The following is an 18,545-nucleotide window of genomic DNA, read 5'->3' on the forward strand; positions in this document are numbered from 1 at the left end:
GTTTGTTTTCTGCAGGATGCCCTTTATTGGCTGGTTGGTTTGGAACTCTGATAGTGTGAGCTTGAAAGTATGGGTGGAGTCGTCGAGAGGTGAGTATGAGGGTGTAGGCGAACTTTTTCTATCTGTTGATAGGTTAGTTCGGTCCCTTGTAAAGCTTTGCTGATGAAGTAGACGGGTTGTTTCCCACTTTCATCTTCTCTGACTAGTGCTGAGGCTATTGCCTGACTTCCCACTGCGAGGTATAATGAGTTTTTCATTTTCCCGTGGTCTGGAAAGGATGGGTGGTTGCCCCAAGGATTTCAAAATCTCGGAAGGCTTGTTCGTACTCCGTTGTCCTTTTCAACTCGTCTGACCTCCTTGGTGTGAGGTGGACGTTCAACTCGTCCGACCTCTTTGGTGGTGAGGTGGACCTTCAACTTGTCCGACCTCTTTGGTGTGAGGTGGACCTTCAATTCGCCCGACATCTTCGGTGTGAGATGGACCTTCAACTTGTCCGACCTCTTTGGTGTGAGGTGGACCTTCAACTCGCCCGATCTCTTTGGTGTGAGGTGGACCTTCAATTCGCCCGACATCTTCGGTGTGAGATGGACCTTCAACTTGTCTGACCTCTTTGGTGGTGAGGTGGACCTTCAACTTGTCCGACCTCTTTGGTGTGAGGTGGACCTTCAATTCGCCCGACATCTTCGGTGTGAGATGGACCTTCAACTTGTCCGACCTCTTTGGTGTGAGGTGGACCTTAACTTGCCCAATTCTTTGTTATGAGGTGGGCCTTCAACTCGTCCGACCTCTTTCTCCTTTTTGCTTTTGATTGGGCGAGGTGGTGGGATCTTCTCCGATTGATCTTCTCTTTTCTTGGACTCTTTATCCTTGTCCCGTGGTGGGTTAGGAGAATTCGGTTTTTTAGCTTTCTCCTAGTCGAGAGTTCTCTTCCATGTTGATGTATTTCTGTTCCCGTTCCTGTACCTTGTTCAGAGATGTTGGGTGCTTCTTGGATATTGAGTGGCTGAGAGGTCCTTCTCTTAGGCCATTGATGAGTCCCATGATGGCCGCTTTTGTTGGAAGACTTTGTATGTCAAGGCATGCGTTGTTGAATCTTTCAATGTAGCTGTGAAGGCTTTTCTGATCTCCTTGTTTAATTCCCAGCAAGCTTGAAGTGTGTTGGCTTTATCCTTCTGGATGAAGAACCTGGCGAGGAATCTTCTTAACAAGGTCGTCAAACTTGTGATGGATCTTGGAGACAAACTGTCGAAGCACCATATTGCTGTCTTCGTTAGAGTAGTCGGGAAGACTTTGCATCGAATGGCGTCCGATGTGTCGGTGAGGTACATTCTTCTGAAATTACTGAGATGATGGCTTGGATCTAATGTGCCGCCGTATGGGATCATGTCGGGAGCCTTGAAGTCCTTTGGGACTTTAGCTTTCATGATATCTTTGGTGAATGGGTCTTGATCTTTGTAGGGGTTGTCTTCGTGACCGGATCGAGTTGTTTTGGCCTTGAGATCTGCTTCGAGTTTTAGGAGCTTGTCCTTTAACTCGTGGCATCACCTAACTTCCCTTCGTAGGTCTCTCTCAGCTTCTTGTTGATGTTCCACCTTTTTTTCGAGTTGCTTTAAGCGATCTTAAAGTGCCTCCATAGCCTCCTCTTTTGGCGAATTCTCGCCTTTGGTGGGTTGAAGAGTATCTTTTGGTGTAGTATCCGCGTCTTTGTGCGGTGTTCTATCCTCTAGATCTGAATCATGGTCGTTGTCATGGTTGTCCGCCATGGTGATGGGATGACTTCCAGGTTCCCCGGCAACGGCGCCAATGTTCCGGGGGTTACCTGAAACGTGTAGCTCGGTCGTTTGGAGATGCCCGAGGTGGGGGTTCAGGGACCCGAGCTTGACATGCAGAGTGGTTGGTGGTTGTACCTGCAATGACACTCCGATGCTTAAGTTAGCATGGGTCCAAGCAGATAATGTGTAGAATCAGAGTATGAGTTATACCTGGGTGCTCCAGTGTATTTATAATGGTGAGATGTGGCCTCCTGTGGATAAGATAAGTTAGTTATCTTATCTTATTTTTATCTTATCTTTGGGTGAGGTCAGCTTATCTTCAACGGAACCGCCTTTATCTTTCTGGGCTTTGGCTGCCTTTAGATTGGGCTGCGTTCCTTCGTTTTGGGCCTGCTTTGGGCTCCTTTGGCGAGTTGGCCGAGCTCTTTGAGAAGAGGTCGGGCATTTAGCCGAGCTCTTTGAGAAGAGGTCGGGCATTTGGCCTGAAGAGGTCGGGCATTTGGCCTGAAGAGGTCGGTCGGCTTGTCGCTAAACATCCCGGGTCGGACAGCTTGACCCAGGGTATGAACAGTGACCTTGGAGTTTGGTATAATCAGCCCAGACATATTCCAAGCTGTTCCTGAGATCCATCATCTCTCTATAGGTGGTAACATAACTATCCTTATGTTTCAACGCTGTATCCTCAGCTAATTTCACAGAGGCCGCTAGACCAATAGCCCGAGTCTTTTCCCCCTCCAACTCCTTCTCCAGCTTGGTCACCTTCACCTCAAGCTCCTCTTTCAAATCCTCAATCCGAGTGATAAAATCCAAATAATAAAGAATGGATACATCATCAGTAGGCATGACACCATAAGGAGCAATCTGTTGATCAACAAACCCGACAGCATCAAAGTCAGGAGCATCCAGATTAAAAGGCTCGACAGTCCGGGGTCTTTTAGGATGAGGAGCACCGGTAGAAGAAGAGGTAGCAGCAGAAGCCTATGAAGGATCAACCAAATGAACCCGAGGAGTAGGGATTATCCTCCTCGGTCCAGGAGAGCTCAGAATAGAAGGCTTCGACAAAACCTGAGAAGACCCCTCCACAGCCACCTTGGCGGAGATGTTTTGAGCCACAGTAGCTTTCCTCGCCTTCTTAAAGGCTTTCATAAAATTATTGGTCTTGGCCATCTTTGAAAAAATAAATCAAAACAAGTTACAAAACTGGAGGAAAAGAAGTTAAAACAAAACATAACAAAAGAAGTCAGTCTCTACCCAGTTTGGCTCGGACAAGAGAGGGGTCCCCCAAGAATCTCTTTGTGTCAAGATGAGGAGGTTTCCCCCAAATATCCTCCAACACAGTTACAAAGGCCTGCTCAACCTCATCAAGCATCTCCTACGAGTATTGGGACACTACAACATTCTTCTGCCAACACAAAGGGAAGGCAGGTTCACCATTTGCTTCTAGGAAAAAAGGTCGAGCTCCCTGAACAGCTCGAACCTTGAAAAAGTAGTTCTTAAAATTCCTAAAGGACTCATCATACATGGAAAATAGTTTGTGCCCTTGGGCAGACCTGAAAGAAACCCAAGAAGCTTTCTTTTTGGAAGTCCCAGGCTTTGTCCGAACAAAGAGGTATAGAAAGAGAGTTTGAGAAGGCGTAACATCTAATTCTTGGCAGAGCAACTGAAAGATCTTGATAAAACCCCAAGAGTTCAGATGGAGCTGGGATGGAGCAACGTTACACGACCACAACAAGTCAGTCTCAAAGGAAGTAAAAGCGAAAGTAACGTTCAGCTGGCTGAAAAAATAGTCATAGGCATAAAAGAAGGGACACTCCCCCTGAATCGAGGTCGGGAAACAAACCCTCTCATCAGAATCAGGCACTACAAGCTCATATTCTTTTTCCTGGGCACAATTACTACAAATCCTATGACATTTTCTCATCTCTGCACAGAACTCAGCATCTACCACGGAGACACACATCAACACGAGGGACTCCAGCCAGTCGGACATACCCTCAAGAATCTGGGAAGATGTCTCGACAATATTTTTGTGAGAAGACATAGCCAACTAGTCCTACAGTAAGAAAAAAGAAATTAGATTACTAACCAAAACAGCTCGGGCGACATGAAAACATCTTGGACAAACCTGACTTCAAGCATACAAACAGTAAAAGGAAGACCCCAAGACACACACTAAGGTCCAGGGGCATCATTTGGAGGCAGTGACAGAGTAATGGCTCAGAAAAAATCTACAAGGCTAACATCCCAATAAAACCCTCAGCAAAGAAAATAACCCTCTTCCAACAAGTAATGTCCTGAGAAGAAAAAGACGAAAATCAAAGGAAAGTCATCAAAAAATTATTGTCTCTATCAAAAGAAAAACTATCAACAGGACGAAAGTCATCAAAAGGAGCAACCTTTTTCAAAACAGCAGTTCAGAAAGCAGCGGCAACATGCGAAACCCTAAAAGTGCCAAACTACTAGGAAATCCATCCGAAAGCATACATAAGGTCGAAAGAAAACCAGAAAACATGCATCACAGTGACAACCAAGCATGGTAATATGAAAAGGTTCAAGCTTTTCAACATAAACTCAGGCAATATCAAAACTTCACCAAAGAATCGAATGCAAAGCGGTAAAATAAACAAAGAAGTAGAAAGAAGAACCAACTTGGAAAAAAGAGGAAGCTTCGAAGAAACTAAAGACGGAAAGAAGGAAATCGGAATCGCCTTTCAGAAGCAAAGAAAACGCCAACGATCACCAAACAACATCGCAAGGAGAAATGCGAAAATGCAAATTTCAGGTGAAAATAGAAAAGTGAGAAAGAAAAGGGGAAGTTACGAAACAGAGAAGAGAAACTGTTTTTGTGAAAAGTTCAAAAAGAACAAAGAAACGGAGCATTAAAAGCATTAATGAGGTTATTAAACCTTCGCACATTCCCAAAGCAAGGGGACGCGCGTTTTCAAAAGAATAAAATTCAAAGGAAACAATCCGCATTCAAAGGAGAACTCTACAGAGAAGAAGTCGACAAAATGCTCGAGTTCGGCTTCACCAGAGAAGGATCGAAGTCCTAAAACTAAGACTCGACCTCAAAAGAAAGACCGAGCTCGAGCAGGGGGACTGTTCAAACCCTGGGTCGAGCTGTCCGACCCGGGATGATTAGCAACGAGATAACCGACCTCCTCAGGTCAAGTTACCCGACCTCTTATCAAAGAGCCCGGCCAAATTGCTAGAAAAGCCCAATAAAGGGCCCAAATAGAGGAACGCGACCCAAATTCAAAGGCAACCCAAGCTTATAGAGATAAGGGCGGTTCCCATGAAGATAAGATAAAGATAAGATAAGATAACTAACTTATCTTATCTGAAAAGGCCACTCTACACCATTATAAATACGCTGGAGCACCCAGGTATAATTCATACTCTGATTCTACTAAAAACCTGCTTAATACCCTTGCTAACTTAAGCATCAGAGTCCCTTGCAGGTACCACCACCCTTCGGTGACAAAGGATCAGTACCATCAACAAGTCCAGCAAGTCGGACACATCAGCTCCAACCCGTACAGAAGGTCTCATCCGAGATCGACCTATAGTTTCAGGTAACCCTCAGAACAAAAAGTATTATAAATTTTACAAAGCATATTTATAACATATTTTTATTTAACTTATTTAATTTTGTTCATCCAAATATATATTATTTGATTCAATTTATTGTCAAGTTAGTGTTTGAGTTGTTGTTTTTCAAAAGTTTATATTTATTTCCTTCCTTGATCTTAAATATTTTATTTTAAATTTCAGATTTTTATTCATTCTTTATATTTTTATTTTAGTATCAAATTTAATATTTTTATTAATATTTTCTTGCACTTTATAATTATTGTGTAAGAGTTATATGCTCACCATCAATATATGGTCGTAAATATTTCTTTAATTTATTAAAAAAATACAATTTCATTCCTTCTTTTTTATTTTACTTATTTATGTATTTCATAACTTGTTCACTGTAAAATGTCATATATGTTAGAAAAGAATTACTACAAAGAAAACGGGAAATTGAGGCACTTTTTGGAGTGATTTGCGGCGGTTTTAAGCCGCTGCAAGACAGGATTCCAGCGGTTCGTTAAGCGTCGCCTATTAGGAGGTGGTATATGATTTAGCGGCGGTTCTAAGGAACCGCTAGCACAACCGCTGCAAATCAGATAATTAATTTTGCAGCAGTTTTGAAACCGCCACTATTTGGTCAGTGGATTTAAAAAAAACTACGGCGGTTTTAAAACCGCCGCAAAACTGTGAGGTTTTTTTTTTAAAAAAAAATACACGGTTTTAAACCGCCACAATTTCATACATGTGCTTTAAAAAAATGACTAATTACAATTGTTTATGCCATTTTTCATTAACTCTGTCACGTTGTCAATACTTCAAAGCCACATATAAAAATGAATATAAATAATGTTGAAGAAATATCCTCTTGGATCTTGTCTCACTCAAATAAGAATAATCAATTAAGTTCACTAAAATGTTCAACATCATCAATCTCGGGAACAGATTTAACTGAAAGTTAAAAATTTATGTAAATAGTAATTAAGCAGATGACAACCTCACATCATGTCCAGGACTTTTGAGATTGGAGACAGTAACAACTCCATCAAATCCTTTACAAGTAATGATGTATTATAGTCAAAATCAGAGTAAACGTCAACAGATAAGCATCCATTTGAGAAGATGAAGTTCCGGTTCCAACGAAATTAAAACTGATCTGGAGAAAGTAAATCTTACACTATGCCTTTTTGTCCCAAGGAGAGTGTACGCCGCAGGAGCTGAGCCCAAAACTTAGAAGATCTCCAATTTATACTTCAACCGGTTAACTGTAGAAGCACTCCCATGCAAAGCTTCAGGTGTAGGCGAATCAAAAACAAAATTCATTAAGTTACAGAACTTTTGGAGTTGAGCTTCATATCTAGAAACATGAGAAGAACAAACTTTTCCGCATAAATTAGAACGTGACAACATCTTTACATTCAAAGATCACCAGAATTGTTTAGTTCCAATAATAGATTTCAAGAGTTTAAAATGAAGAATCAAATGCCTAAAGTAACAAATACATTTTGGTATCTTGGAAAGGCATAACAACTAAAAGGAGCATCCACGCCAATGCAGACCTTAGTTGGTCACGGTTACGAAATTGAGGGGCATCGATTTGGTTCACTTCTTTTCAAATTACTAAATTTCAACTTCGCTTGTTCTATTATTTCCTCTCTTCATATCCAGAACAATTTGCAGCAAAAATATTGGAAAAGTAATAAACACAGCATTTCTGAACTCGTGTATATATATATATATATATATATATATATATATATATATTATAGACATGAGTATGAATCAAGTCATCAACTTCCAAATCATTAGCTCTCTCATCATCTATATAACTTTCCTTTCTTCCTTTTTGTAGGGAAAATACTCTTTTTCCAGCTTCATGCAGATCCAAGGGAAGAAAAATATTTAAAAAAAAAAGTTTACCTTGTCATGGCAAGCCTGAACCACTGCAGCAAATTTAATGTCCAGTTGATGGGGGCTGATCACATAGTAAGAGTAGGGTCACACTTCGGTACATACACATGCCAAATTTTCAAATATAATACCTGAATACCTTTCTGAAGAAATTGATAGAAGTCTAACAAAATTAACCGGTGATTCCTAATTCAACATACTCGGTAGGGTCAGCTACAAGTAAAACTCCTTCTAAAACAAAGTAGCAAAATAACCTTAATTGGTGGAAGTAACATAAACAAGTACAGGAAAGGAAAGTCATGTGTGTAACATCTCCTAAGAACATCATATTTAAAAGGGTATACATTAGGAAAGCAATATGGAGGGAAGGGATTGAGTTCCCTGGTCAATATGTCGCATTTCTTCATCTAGTAATGACCATATTAAAGATCCAAATTAGATAATACACTAGGAGCTTGGTTCATCTAGCAAGTAGCAACACAAAATTTATAGTTACATGAATTTTTAGCCACTGTTAACTTATGTAATGCACTATAATCTATGTTGAGTCTATAGTTACAGGAATTTTTAGCCACTGTTAACATTGATAGTTGATTTCTTTTAGTATTTTAACAATTTAAATGATATACAGAATGCAAGATATGGGGTTTTAAAGTCAATACCTCTTGTGGATAGTCACCATTGGCAGCACGGTGCAATGGTTTTGGATCTCTTTTGGCTTGTTCACACATTTACATTTCACGTGAAATATATAATTATATGATAAGACAAATGCAAGATAACATGAATTTACAAAGCATTGCCATGGGTTTTTATATAATACATGCATCAACACAAGTGGGATATGTATAAGCTATTTAAGTTTTTTTTAAAACTGTCGAAGTGATAAATTATCATACCTCAATGAAGAATGGATTTGGTGCAATAATAAACTAATTAGTTCAAAGGCAGCAACACAAAAGTAGCAAATATTTTGCTGTATATACCTGTCCAGCAGCAATGAGAGCCAGCAAGGCCCACAATTCAAAATACTAGTGTGATATCTATTAAACAAATCTCAATTCTTCTCAATTGAATCTTAAAAACTAACGACTCAAAATGCCACCTAGATTAATTGATTACAAATACATGTAAAAAAAAGTGCAATACCATTTCAACAATTCAGTTGATACAGGAGAATATAAAACAGCAGGTATGTGCACAATAAGACTAAGCACTACACATGCATGTTATTCCATCACAGACAAGCTCATATATGGAATTTCTCTTTTATGATTTTTACGTTAAAAAATAAAAAAAACTAACATGTCTAGTGAGACAAACATATATGCACAATATAGATGTAATAAGAAAAATCAATCCCCAAAGGATGGGAAAAAAGCATGCCATTGTTGAATCCATAAAATGCACTTGTAGGCCAAACTCGCCTAAAAGAGAATCGAATTCAATGCAAATCTACTAGTCATTTTCACAATAATGCAACCTAGATGGACTTCAGCATCCAAAGAAAATGAGGCAAACTTTAAGATGTTAATCCATGTTATACTATGTTACAGTGGAGGAAGTCAGTATACACAGATTAAACATGAACTAAAAAATACTCATAATACAAAAATTGAAACAGTTACAAATTAACATAACCATATTGAATCCCAATTTTTAACATCTTTCAAGAAATAAACTGAGTAAAGTAAGTAGCTCTTATAGTTAAGGAAACTGTCTGATATACCTTAAGGTCTACATAAGTTCTATGGTCTGCATTCTCAAAAGCACGCAACTCTACACAACGCCCCCTGCATCATGAAAAACATAGTCAGCATCCCAGAATTCCTGTCTATTTATGCAGTTGAAGCTGATAAACATCAAACCTTCCAGTTCCAAGTTCCTCAATTGCATCCACAAGTGCTTCTACTTCAGATACAGAGAAGGGTCTCCTTCTATATCATCTTTTACCATCACTTTTCGTGCACTTGCTTTGGAGTACATGACAAGGTTTTAGCTTTAAGAATCATAATTTTTCTTTTTCAACAACTGAGAATTCCTCACACTTTACATGAAGTGACCCCATGAAAGAATTTGGCCAAAAATTCACTCTTTCACATAACAAATCAACAAAACAAACCAAGAAGCAAAGAATTTATAAGCTTTTAATATACGCAACCATATATATAAACTATGAAGTGAATATTGCAATGAAAAATGGTAAAAAAAGAAAAAGAGAGTATGATTTACAAACTTAGAGTTGAAGGGAAGAAAACCTTCTTTGTCAGAAACATAGACAGATAGAAAGATTACAAACATGAAAAAGAACAACTTGAAGGTAAATGAAAAAAGAGGGGGTAAAAATAGAAAAAAGTAGCTTTTCACTTAATAATGGCATAGAAGATAACAATTTAGCACCCTTAGACCTACAAACACCCACACATTTTGAGAACAACTACTACAAGAACTTCATCAACAAAAAGGGTTTCCTTCATTCTGATCAAGAACTCTTCAATGGTGGATCCACTGATTCACTTGTTAAGGCCTATAGTCAGAATAATAAGGCCTTTGCTTCTAACTTTGTTACTGGAATGATTAAGATAGGGAACATTCTGCCCTTAACTGGGTCAAAAGGTGAGAAAAGAAATAATTGTACAAGAGTGAATTAGTTCATGAATCAAATTTATGAATAAATACACAAATTCATTTCTTGATGTGAACTTTGTGCCTCTGGAAATTGAGAAGCAGTTTAGTAAGTTTAAGCTGTTTAAGAGTCTAATTAAGCGAACACTAGTGATTTGAAAAAGTGTGAATTATATGATGGAAACCTAAAAACCTTTGGAGTGGTGCAAACTGTTTTGCATCTTAACAATTTTTCGTCATCATCCCTAAAACCTAACTTAATATCATTCCCATTCCTTGGAAAGGAAATGTTTGGAAACAATTTCCTACAATATGGACTATTAACATTATTTTTGGTGCCAATTAGTGAGGAGAGTTAACACACAGTTTTCCTCTTCATATGACCATCTCTAAGTTTTTCCTATTTCAATTACATTATAAAAATAAACAGCTTGATTTTTAGTGATTAAACCATAGATCAATATAAAAACTACCATATTGATAGCTACGATATAGATTCTAATAAGAATCTATTATTAATGTCAATTTAGAAAAGGTAAAAATAGATACCAAGATCAGATTGCATAGTAATAGAATTTTTCATGAGACTCGAGCTGAAGAAATTATGTAGAAAGACAAAGATCAAGAAAGGCAGAGAATATTATCAGTCGCTAAATTGGGGCAAAATTTTATCCGACTAGGGTTCGAACCAAAATAGCAAACAAATTGGAAACAAGCAAAATTAAACTAAATTGATGCAAAGATATTCAATCAAGAAGCAAAATGATTGAATTGAAACTAACGTACGAAGACAAGATAAAATTGGAACATGAAAAAATGGGGAAAAAGCAAACCAGGAAGTGGGGAAAGGGTGCGTTCGAGCGGTGCACAACAGAGCAAGGGGGAAGGTTGAGGATGACAATACCGGGGCATTCACAATGGAGGGACGAACAACGGACGTGCCTCTCCACTTTTCTTTCGTGCGCAAGAGCTATGTGGGAGCTTGAGCGGATCTGTGACGGGGAAGGATGTAGCGGCTAGCCACCAACTATGCCGCAGCATCCAAGACTGTCTCCCTTATCAAAGCTCAGCGCGAGCAATTGGCACTCCAGTGCCGCCAGGAGGAAAATCACCAACCAGAAGCGCCGCCAAGAGTAGCTCTTTTTTCGTAATCGACCTTCCTCCGATTTCGTTGCCGATTCCAAACCCTCCACTGACTTCAACTGCCGCGACCGCGACGACGACCGTGAAAGGGTCAAGGATAGGGGATAGGGACAAGGACAGAGACCGCAAACGTAGAGGTTTTTCATTTTTCTTGAATCACCGAGGGAGAGGTTTCTTTTTTAATTCCAATTAGGGATTTTGTGTGTGTGGCGTTTTGCTCTTGAACCATAGCTAAGTTATTTGATTTAGCAGCCTCATCTAAAATCGTTACTAAGACTGCCACAATCTAATATTTTAGCACCATTTCTGAAGACCGCTGGTATATGGCCGCTGCCATTTGCCGTTTCTGGCGTAGTGAATATTATTTTTTTTACCAATTATTTTTTATCTAGTAATATTTTTTTTTTCCTATAATGCATTATTTTTACTCTTTGATTTTTTTATAAACTATAAAATATTAATTATTTATTATTGTACTCTATCTCTTCTATTTTTTATTTTGTTCCTATTTATTTAAGTTTTTATAATTTTTTATTATAAATTTTATTATTTTTATATCCCAGACAAATTAACTTATTATAACTCTTCACATATTAAATTTTTTCAATGTTTAAATTATATTCTTTACGTGCTTCATTTTATTTCTGATTTTGGGAATTAAGTGATGAAATAACATCAATTAAGATTGTTGTGCATCTTCTTCTTGCTTACCTTTTTTTTGTAGAGATAATGAGTAATTATACAAAGTGTTTATTCATAAAGGATAAGTATAAATTGTGTCATATCTTCTCTTAGTAAAATTTTTATTACCTATCTTAAAATAGAAAAAATATTGTAAATTTCGTTAGACAATAAGTCTATTATTGTTTTGGACAACTACAGAAATTTGAAAAAAAATTATAATTATTCGATAATTATTTCATTTAATCTAATATATTAGTTCTTTTAGTCGAATATTAACTTAGATTTTTGTTGAATTTGAATATTTTAACAGAAGACATTTAAAAGGATGTAACCTTTCTTAATTAAAGAATGAATAAATTTATATGCTTATTACACAGTAGCTAATGCCTTAGACTAAGATAAATAAATGAATTGAAAAATTATAGAAAAAATAGCATTTTTGAGGAGTTTAAAGATGCACTTGAATATTGAATAAATTTTTATTGTGTTTGATCATATTATTTGATATTTTGCTTTTTTTGTTTGAGATTTTTTAATATTATTTTTTCGTATCTTGATATTTTTTTAAAAAAAATTGTCAAATATATATATTTTTGATATAATAATAATTTTTTACAGAAAATAATACTAAATTAAAAAAAGTTAATCCCAAATTAAAAAGTTATGTTGATTAGTACAAGTATTATCGTATTTAATTTATTTTATTTGCATATTAATATAATTGATTAAAAATAAGTGATAAATAAAACTAGAAAATAATTAAAAAAATAGAATGTTTGTAATTACTTTAAATACATAATGAAGTAAATTTTAGAGTATTACTTTATATGAATTGTTAATAATTACAAGAATAGAAAGTTAATAATTATATTAAATAGGCACTAAAATAAGTTTTATAGTACTAAATTACTAGATTAATTATTTAAATTATTATAATTTTATACATTTATTCCATTGTTATTGGATCAAATTATTAGACTAATTACACACTAATTTATTTATATTCTATATTATATTATTAATTTGACAATTAAAATGTGTAACATTATACTCTCTCATTATAATTAAAATAAAATATTTTTCTTAAAAATTAATGAACTTCTTCTGTTTCCTCTTTTTTATCAATCTTTCTCCCTCCTTCCTTCTCTCTTATTTCCTGTTTCTCTTCTTTATAACCTATAATTATTATTATTTATTATTATATTATTAATTTGACAACTAAAATATGTCATATAATATTATTTTATTATAATTAAAACAATTTCTTTTAATTAATGAGCTTTCTTTTTCTTTTTTTCTATCATTTTTCTTCTTTTCTCTCCTATTATTTTTATATCTTTTTTATTATTTTATTTATAACTTATACGGCCACGCTTTTGAAGCGTGGCGATAAAGAGGTATACAGCCACGCATTAAAGCGTGGCGAAAGCCTTGTTAAATTAAAAAAAAAAATTTCTTTTCCTTACTTGATCTTCATTACTACACTATAAATTTTCAATCCTTTTTTATTACCAAACCTACAAAATTACAATTGAAGATGAAAATGAAGCAAAATTACAACATGATTTAAAACCGGAAAAAAAAAAGATAGATCATCATGACACTAGTTCTTCTTGGCTCCTAATGCAATTGTATGAACTCTTTCAACATCAATCCAAGCCTCTGCAGCCTGCAGAACGAGATCCAAATCTTCTTCATAAAAAACAAAAGGCATAATAAAAAAGTACACAATCGGTGAGTGGCAACAAATAAAACAATGACTCCTTCATCAACCAGAAAAAACTAGAACACCACTTTAAAACACTTGTAGATATGTTAATCAATAGTTACACATTAACACAAGCAATAATTTTAGACTGGAATCGGTTCTAACTGCTTTTGCATTGACTGGTTAATGGAATTTTTTATTTATATTCTAGGAAAAAAAACTAGTGCAAATATTTACTCCTTAAGTATTTAGCTTTGTCCTATGATGTTTGAATGAGGAGTTTCTTGCAACCAAATGATTTATAATGCTGTATCTCTAACTCATAATGATCAAGTGTCATTATCTTTTTAATATAATCTTCAAACTTCAGAAATGAACATGATTGGTTGAGATATTGATGGTGCAATGTCCTCAGATTAAGTGTATTATGAACCTATGTGCTCCATAAGAGCTGCAACCCCATCGCAAAACTGTAGCAGTTCCATCTCTTTCTATTAGAAATTTAGAACTAGCTAGCTCAATTTCTTTGTATCATAATGAATAATGAATATCAATTATATTTTCTTTTTGTATGTGAAGTAATGAATATGATGCACATCAAAGATAGTTATAAATAACTAAGATATTAATAGGAACACAAAATCGAGACTATGTTATAAATAACTCCTAAATCAAACAAAGACGCTGCTTCAACAAATACGCAGATACAAGATCCTGTCCTCCTCCTCCTCCTCCTCCTCCTTCTGATTATTGTTATTGTTATTGTTATTGTTAACATCAGAACGTTCAAGACACAACTCAAAATAAGAATAGAATCATCAACAGAAGCAATTGTTTATTAAACAGCAGCAGTAAATAGCATGTTTCCCAGGTTCAAGCAAGCAGCAAACAGAATTCATGACTTAACCAGTTCCACAAACTGAAATCATTGCAGTTCATATAATATGGACAAAGCAACAAGCAGAGCAGCACTCAGCAACAACAAACCAAGAAAAATTAATGAAACAGTAACACTTTCACAGCATTTATTTTGGACAATGAAAAAAAATACAATAAACAGCAATCACAACTCACAAGTCCAGAATTCAACACCAAAACAGCACAATAAACAAGTTCATCCAGGGCAACATTCAGAGGAAAGACAAATTCATTCCGAACAGCAGCAGTAAACAAAACAAAACCTACATCCACTAACTAGTCCAGATTCTCTAACCACCTAATTCAACTAAACTAAATTAGTTGAACTAAACAAGCTAAACAGAATGAGCTAAACCAGATTAAATGAGATGAAAGGGGAACCTGGGAAGCAGGGAATTGGAACAGGGGAAGGGAAGGGAAAGATTGATGATGATGAGTGAATGGCCGGAGCAACACGGTGGCGGCCTAGTGGTAGCGCTGGGGTAGCGACAGTGGCAGAGGGTGGGTGCACAGTAAAACAGGGTCTAGTAGTGGCTCTGGGCTCGTGGAGAAACACTGGACATCGGGCAACCATCATTGTAAAGATTAAAATGCAAATCAGAAGACATCAAACAAAAATATCCCTGAGTTCACGTCAGCAATAGTTAGTCTTCCAAACTGACGACATTTCTTGGATTCAATATTCACAAATTGCTTAAAGACTCAAACCCATAAAAGAATTGCTGCATTTATAATCTAAAGAGAGAAAATTACAATATTGGACCTACCCAAAAGCTTCAACCTATTTGAATTCTTTTGGAATGTATCTTCTAGCTTTCTCTGCCTTCACAAGATGGAGTTAATACAAGGCACTGATAAACAAAGAAAAAGAACAGTTAATGAAAGAAACAATTCCCATTTCCCACAAATTAAAGTTGAACATACATAAACAACACTTAGAGAAAGATTCACTGTTACAATTTTGCAGACTTAATGAATTACCTTCCTCTAAATACCCATGTGATGTCTTTTAAAGCCACCAAAGTTGTTTCCAACATGTCAAGGCCAGCCTGGTTTGCAAAGATAAACACCGGCACCGACTACGATCCAGACAGAGAATCATATATATCTTAAATTAAAGGCTTTCATGGAAATGATGAACTCTACTATGAACAAAACATCTGCCATACCTTCAAAGAACAGCACAAAATGGCATCCTGATGATGCCACAAATGTTTAAGCACTGACTCACTAATGAGAGAATCAGATTTCAGCAACTCTGCCCCCAAATAATAACTGTTATTAGAAGAAAAAAGAACAAAAAAGTGAAGGGCATTATTAGATACTTTTCAAGAATGAATATTCAACAATAAAGCTTGAACACAATACAACAGATGTAGACTTGCCTATAACTGCAGCAGATCCAGTTGGCAAGTGTAAGAGCCTCTGGAGAACCAGGAGAGAGTTTTGAGCCAACTGCCGGGTTTATACCAGATGGAGAAATCGCCATGGCAACCCTATGCACAGAGGAAATCACACTACGGATGTCTGCTCCATTGCGACGGTGCTGGCTCGGGGATCGACAGTTTGAGAGTTGCAACAGGAATCTCTCATGCTTTAGAAATCTGGATGAAGAGAGCAAGGGATAAGTCAGGACAACCTCCAATAGAATAATTTTTATCAAAAAAACTAGAATTCTATCCCTGAAATGAACAGTATTGCCTAGTTTATGTTAAAGATAAGAACCATTGCCTTAATTATACAATCAAAATGATCATGGTTACATCAATGAAATGAGTTTAATCAGAAAACGTGCACAGTACCATGTACACTGCAAAAAAGAATCAAACGAATCCAACGCCTAAATTCAAATGAGTTGGTAAGAACATAGATCAGGTTCCTTATTCCAACTACTATTTCTTTCATTCAGGTTCTAGCCAACAAAGTAACAAACCAAGAAAGCCAAGTTACCAGATCCAATTGCCATAAAAAACCAAATCCCTTTATATCAAACTCAAAATCAGAAAAATTATCAGTTTAATTGAAATTGAAACATACCAATCCATAAGCTCCCGGAAATCCAGAACTGCGCTTCTCATCGTTCATAGATCCCGAAACCTTGGCGTCGGAGTCAACGTGCACCGCAACTAATTCCTTCTGCTCCTCAAGATCTGTGGAAGAATTCCCACTCTTGCCTCTGCCATCAACTACTCCCAAGTCCATATAGAACACGAGACCAACGAAGAATGCATAAAACCCTACGAATCCAATCGCCTGCCACAGGAAGATCTCCGCGCTAAGATACACGTAGAAGAGGAACATCGCTGCCGTCAAGTAGAAGAGCACGTCACTGACGAAGGATGCGGGGTCGAGGGAGAACGGAGCGGCGTAGAAGGCGACGAATCCGACAACGAGGGCGGAGAGCAAGGTACCGGCGGAGAGGATGGCGCCGAATCGGTGCGGTACTGGCCAGAGCGGAGGGCAGCGAGGGAGGAAAAGACGTCGGGGGAGCCTGATACGACATCATTGGCTGCATGTGCGGCACAGACGCCGGAACAGCAACGCCACCGGCAGCAGAGGCGACGGCGGGAGCCATTGCAACCGCAGAACTAACACCAGGAGGTGGAATGACGGATTCTGGTAGGCAAGGCTGGGCGGAGCGGCGCCTCCGGATGGATTTAGCAGCGGGGAGAATTGTGGTGCCTGAGGAGACAGCGGCCGGAAGGAGGGGGCGGCGGGAGGCGCGAAGGGAGGTCCAGTGGAGACCTGAGGCGGCACGTAGGAGAAGCTGGGATGATGCTGCTGCAACGGCAGCGAGGGTGGTGGCGCGGAGAGCAGAGTCGGATTGGGATGTAGAAGGTGGAGCGTGAGGGGTTATTAGGGTTATGGGTTGTGAGTGACGGCGACTGAGAGAGCCTCAAAGCTTTTGAAGTTTGAAGGTTAGTAGGATTCAGGGTTATTGGATTTGGGGTTTTTTTTTTTGGGTAAACCTTTTGGCCACGCTTTTAAAGCGTACCAAAAGAGTATCAGGATATGGCCACGTTTTGTAAGCGTGGCTGTAATGTAACCCTGTCGCCACGCTTTTAAAACGTCCTTGTTTCTCTCTATGGCCACGCTTTTGAAGCGTGGTAGAAAAAAAACGTGACCGTTTCTCTAATCAATTGCCACCCTTACAAAAGCGTGGCCGTTGATCTTTTTCTCCACGCTTTTGAAGCGTGGCAAAAAAAAAGTGGCCGAATCTCTAATCTATCGCCACCCTCATAAAAATGTGGCCATTTACCACTTTTGGCCACGCTTTTGAAGCGTCGCAAGAAAAAAGTGTGGCCATAGGCCTTTTTTCTTGTAGTGAAAAGTAAAGAAAATAATATAACTTAAATAAATTTATAATATTATAAGAAACATATTAAATTTCTAAAATAATATAATTAAAAAGGCAATTCCATGATATTATTATACATATAAAAAATATATAATTATTCTATGACAAATAATTACTTAATTTCAATAATTTTAAATTTGTTATGACAAATAATTACTTAATTTATTTTTTAATTTTGTTTTTAATAAAAAATATATTCACTTAGAAATAAATAATGTGATTAAAAATAAAATTAAAAACATAATGGAATAATTATCTACTGTAAAAATTTGGTATTATTAAAAAATAAAATTAAAAATAAAGTTTAACTAAATTAAACATTAAAAAATTTTGATATATTAGAGACAAAAGATACAATTTATATTTTATTGTATATGTATCATTTTTTTTGTTTTCCGCAAGTTTATGTAATAGTCATTCTACAAACAATTCAGGATGAGTAAAAGAATCTAAGAGTAAAATTATAAAAAAATAAATTTATTTAGAATGAAAGTAATGTGATTAAGTGTAATTTACTTAGATGTGATTAAAAATAATAGAATAACTATGTATTGTAAAAAAATTGATATTATTGAAGGATAAAATTAAAATTTATTTCTATGTATCGTTTTTGTCTCCAACGTTTTCGTCCTATTTAAGTCCCTAACGTTCCAAAATCGTCTTAATTTTGTCCCGCCGTCAATTCTGTTAAGAGATCCCTAACGGCAGGACAATATTGAGTCAATTTTAAAACGTTGGGGGACTTAAATAGGACGATTTAAACGTTAGAGACAACTTTAAAACTTATCTCAAACGTTGAGGACAAAAACGATACTTTACTTTTAAATATAAAATTATACATATTAAACTC

At 36.7% G+C, this 18,545-nt stretch overlaps 1 protein-coding gene and 1 long non-coding RNA gene across 6 annotated transcripts; both read right to left on the reverse strand.

Moving 5' to 3' along the window:
* Positions 1-6,223: 6,223 nt before the first annotated feature.
* On the reverse strand, positions 6,224-11,296 carry LOC130955764 (uncharacterized). 5 transcript variants are annotated; one of them, XR_009076895.1, is made up of 5 exons: positions 10,789-11,296; positions 9,128-9,352; positions 8,989-9,052; positions 7,269-8,245; positions 6,224-6,637 (listed from the first exon to the last, which is right to left on the reverse strand). It is a non-coding gene; the product is annotated as an uncharacterized LOC130955764 (long non-coding RNA). The 5 variants fall into 5 exon arrangements; XR_009076893.1 differs by having other exon boundaries at positions 10,718-11,296; XR_009076896.1 differs by having other exon boundaries at positions 6,224-6,400; positions 6,525-6,637; positions 9,128-11,296.
* A 1,856-nt stretch (positions 11,297-13,152) lies between these two features.
* LOC130955024 (homeobox-leucine zipper protein REVOLUTA-like) lies at positions 13,153-16,973 on the reverse strand. Its single transcript, XM_057881799.1, has 6 exons — positions 16,375-16,973; positions 15,723-15,941; positions 15,507-15,612; positions 15,319-15,416; positions 15,105-15,188; positions 13,153-13,380 (listed from the first exon to the last, which is right to left on the reverse strand). The coding sequence occupies exons 2-5, from the start codon at positions 15,824-15,826 to the stop codon at positions 15,176-15,178; spliced, it is 321 nt and encodes a 106-aa protein (XP_057737782.1). The 5' UTR covers positions 15,827-15,941; positions 16,375-16,973; the 3' UTR covers positions 13,153-13,380; positions 15,105-15,175.
* Between the last annotated feature and the right edge of the window lie 1,572 nt (positions 16,974-18,545).

This window comes from Arachis stenosperma, chromosome 10 (genome assembly GCF_014773155.1).
Source record: "Arachis stenosperma cultivar V10309 chromosome 10, arast.V10309.gnm1.PFL2, whole genome shotgun sequence".
Classification (NCBI taxonomy): domain Eukaryota; kingdom Viridiplantae; phylum Streptophyta; class Magnoliopsida; order Fabales; family Fabaceae; genus Arachis; species Arachis stenosperma.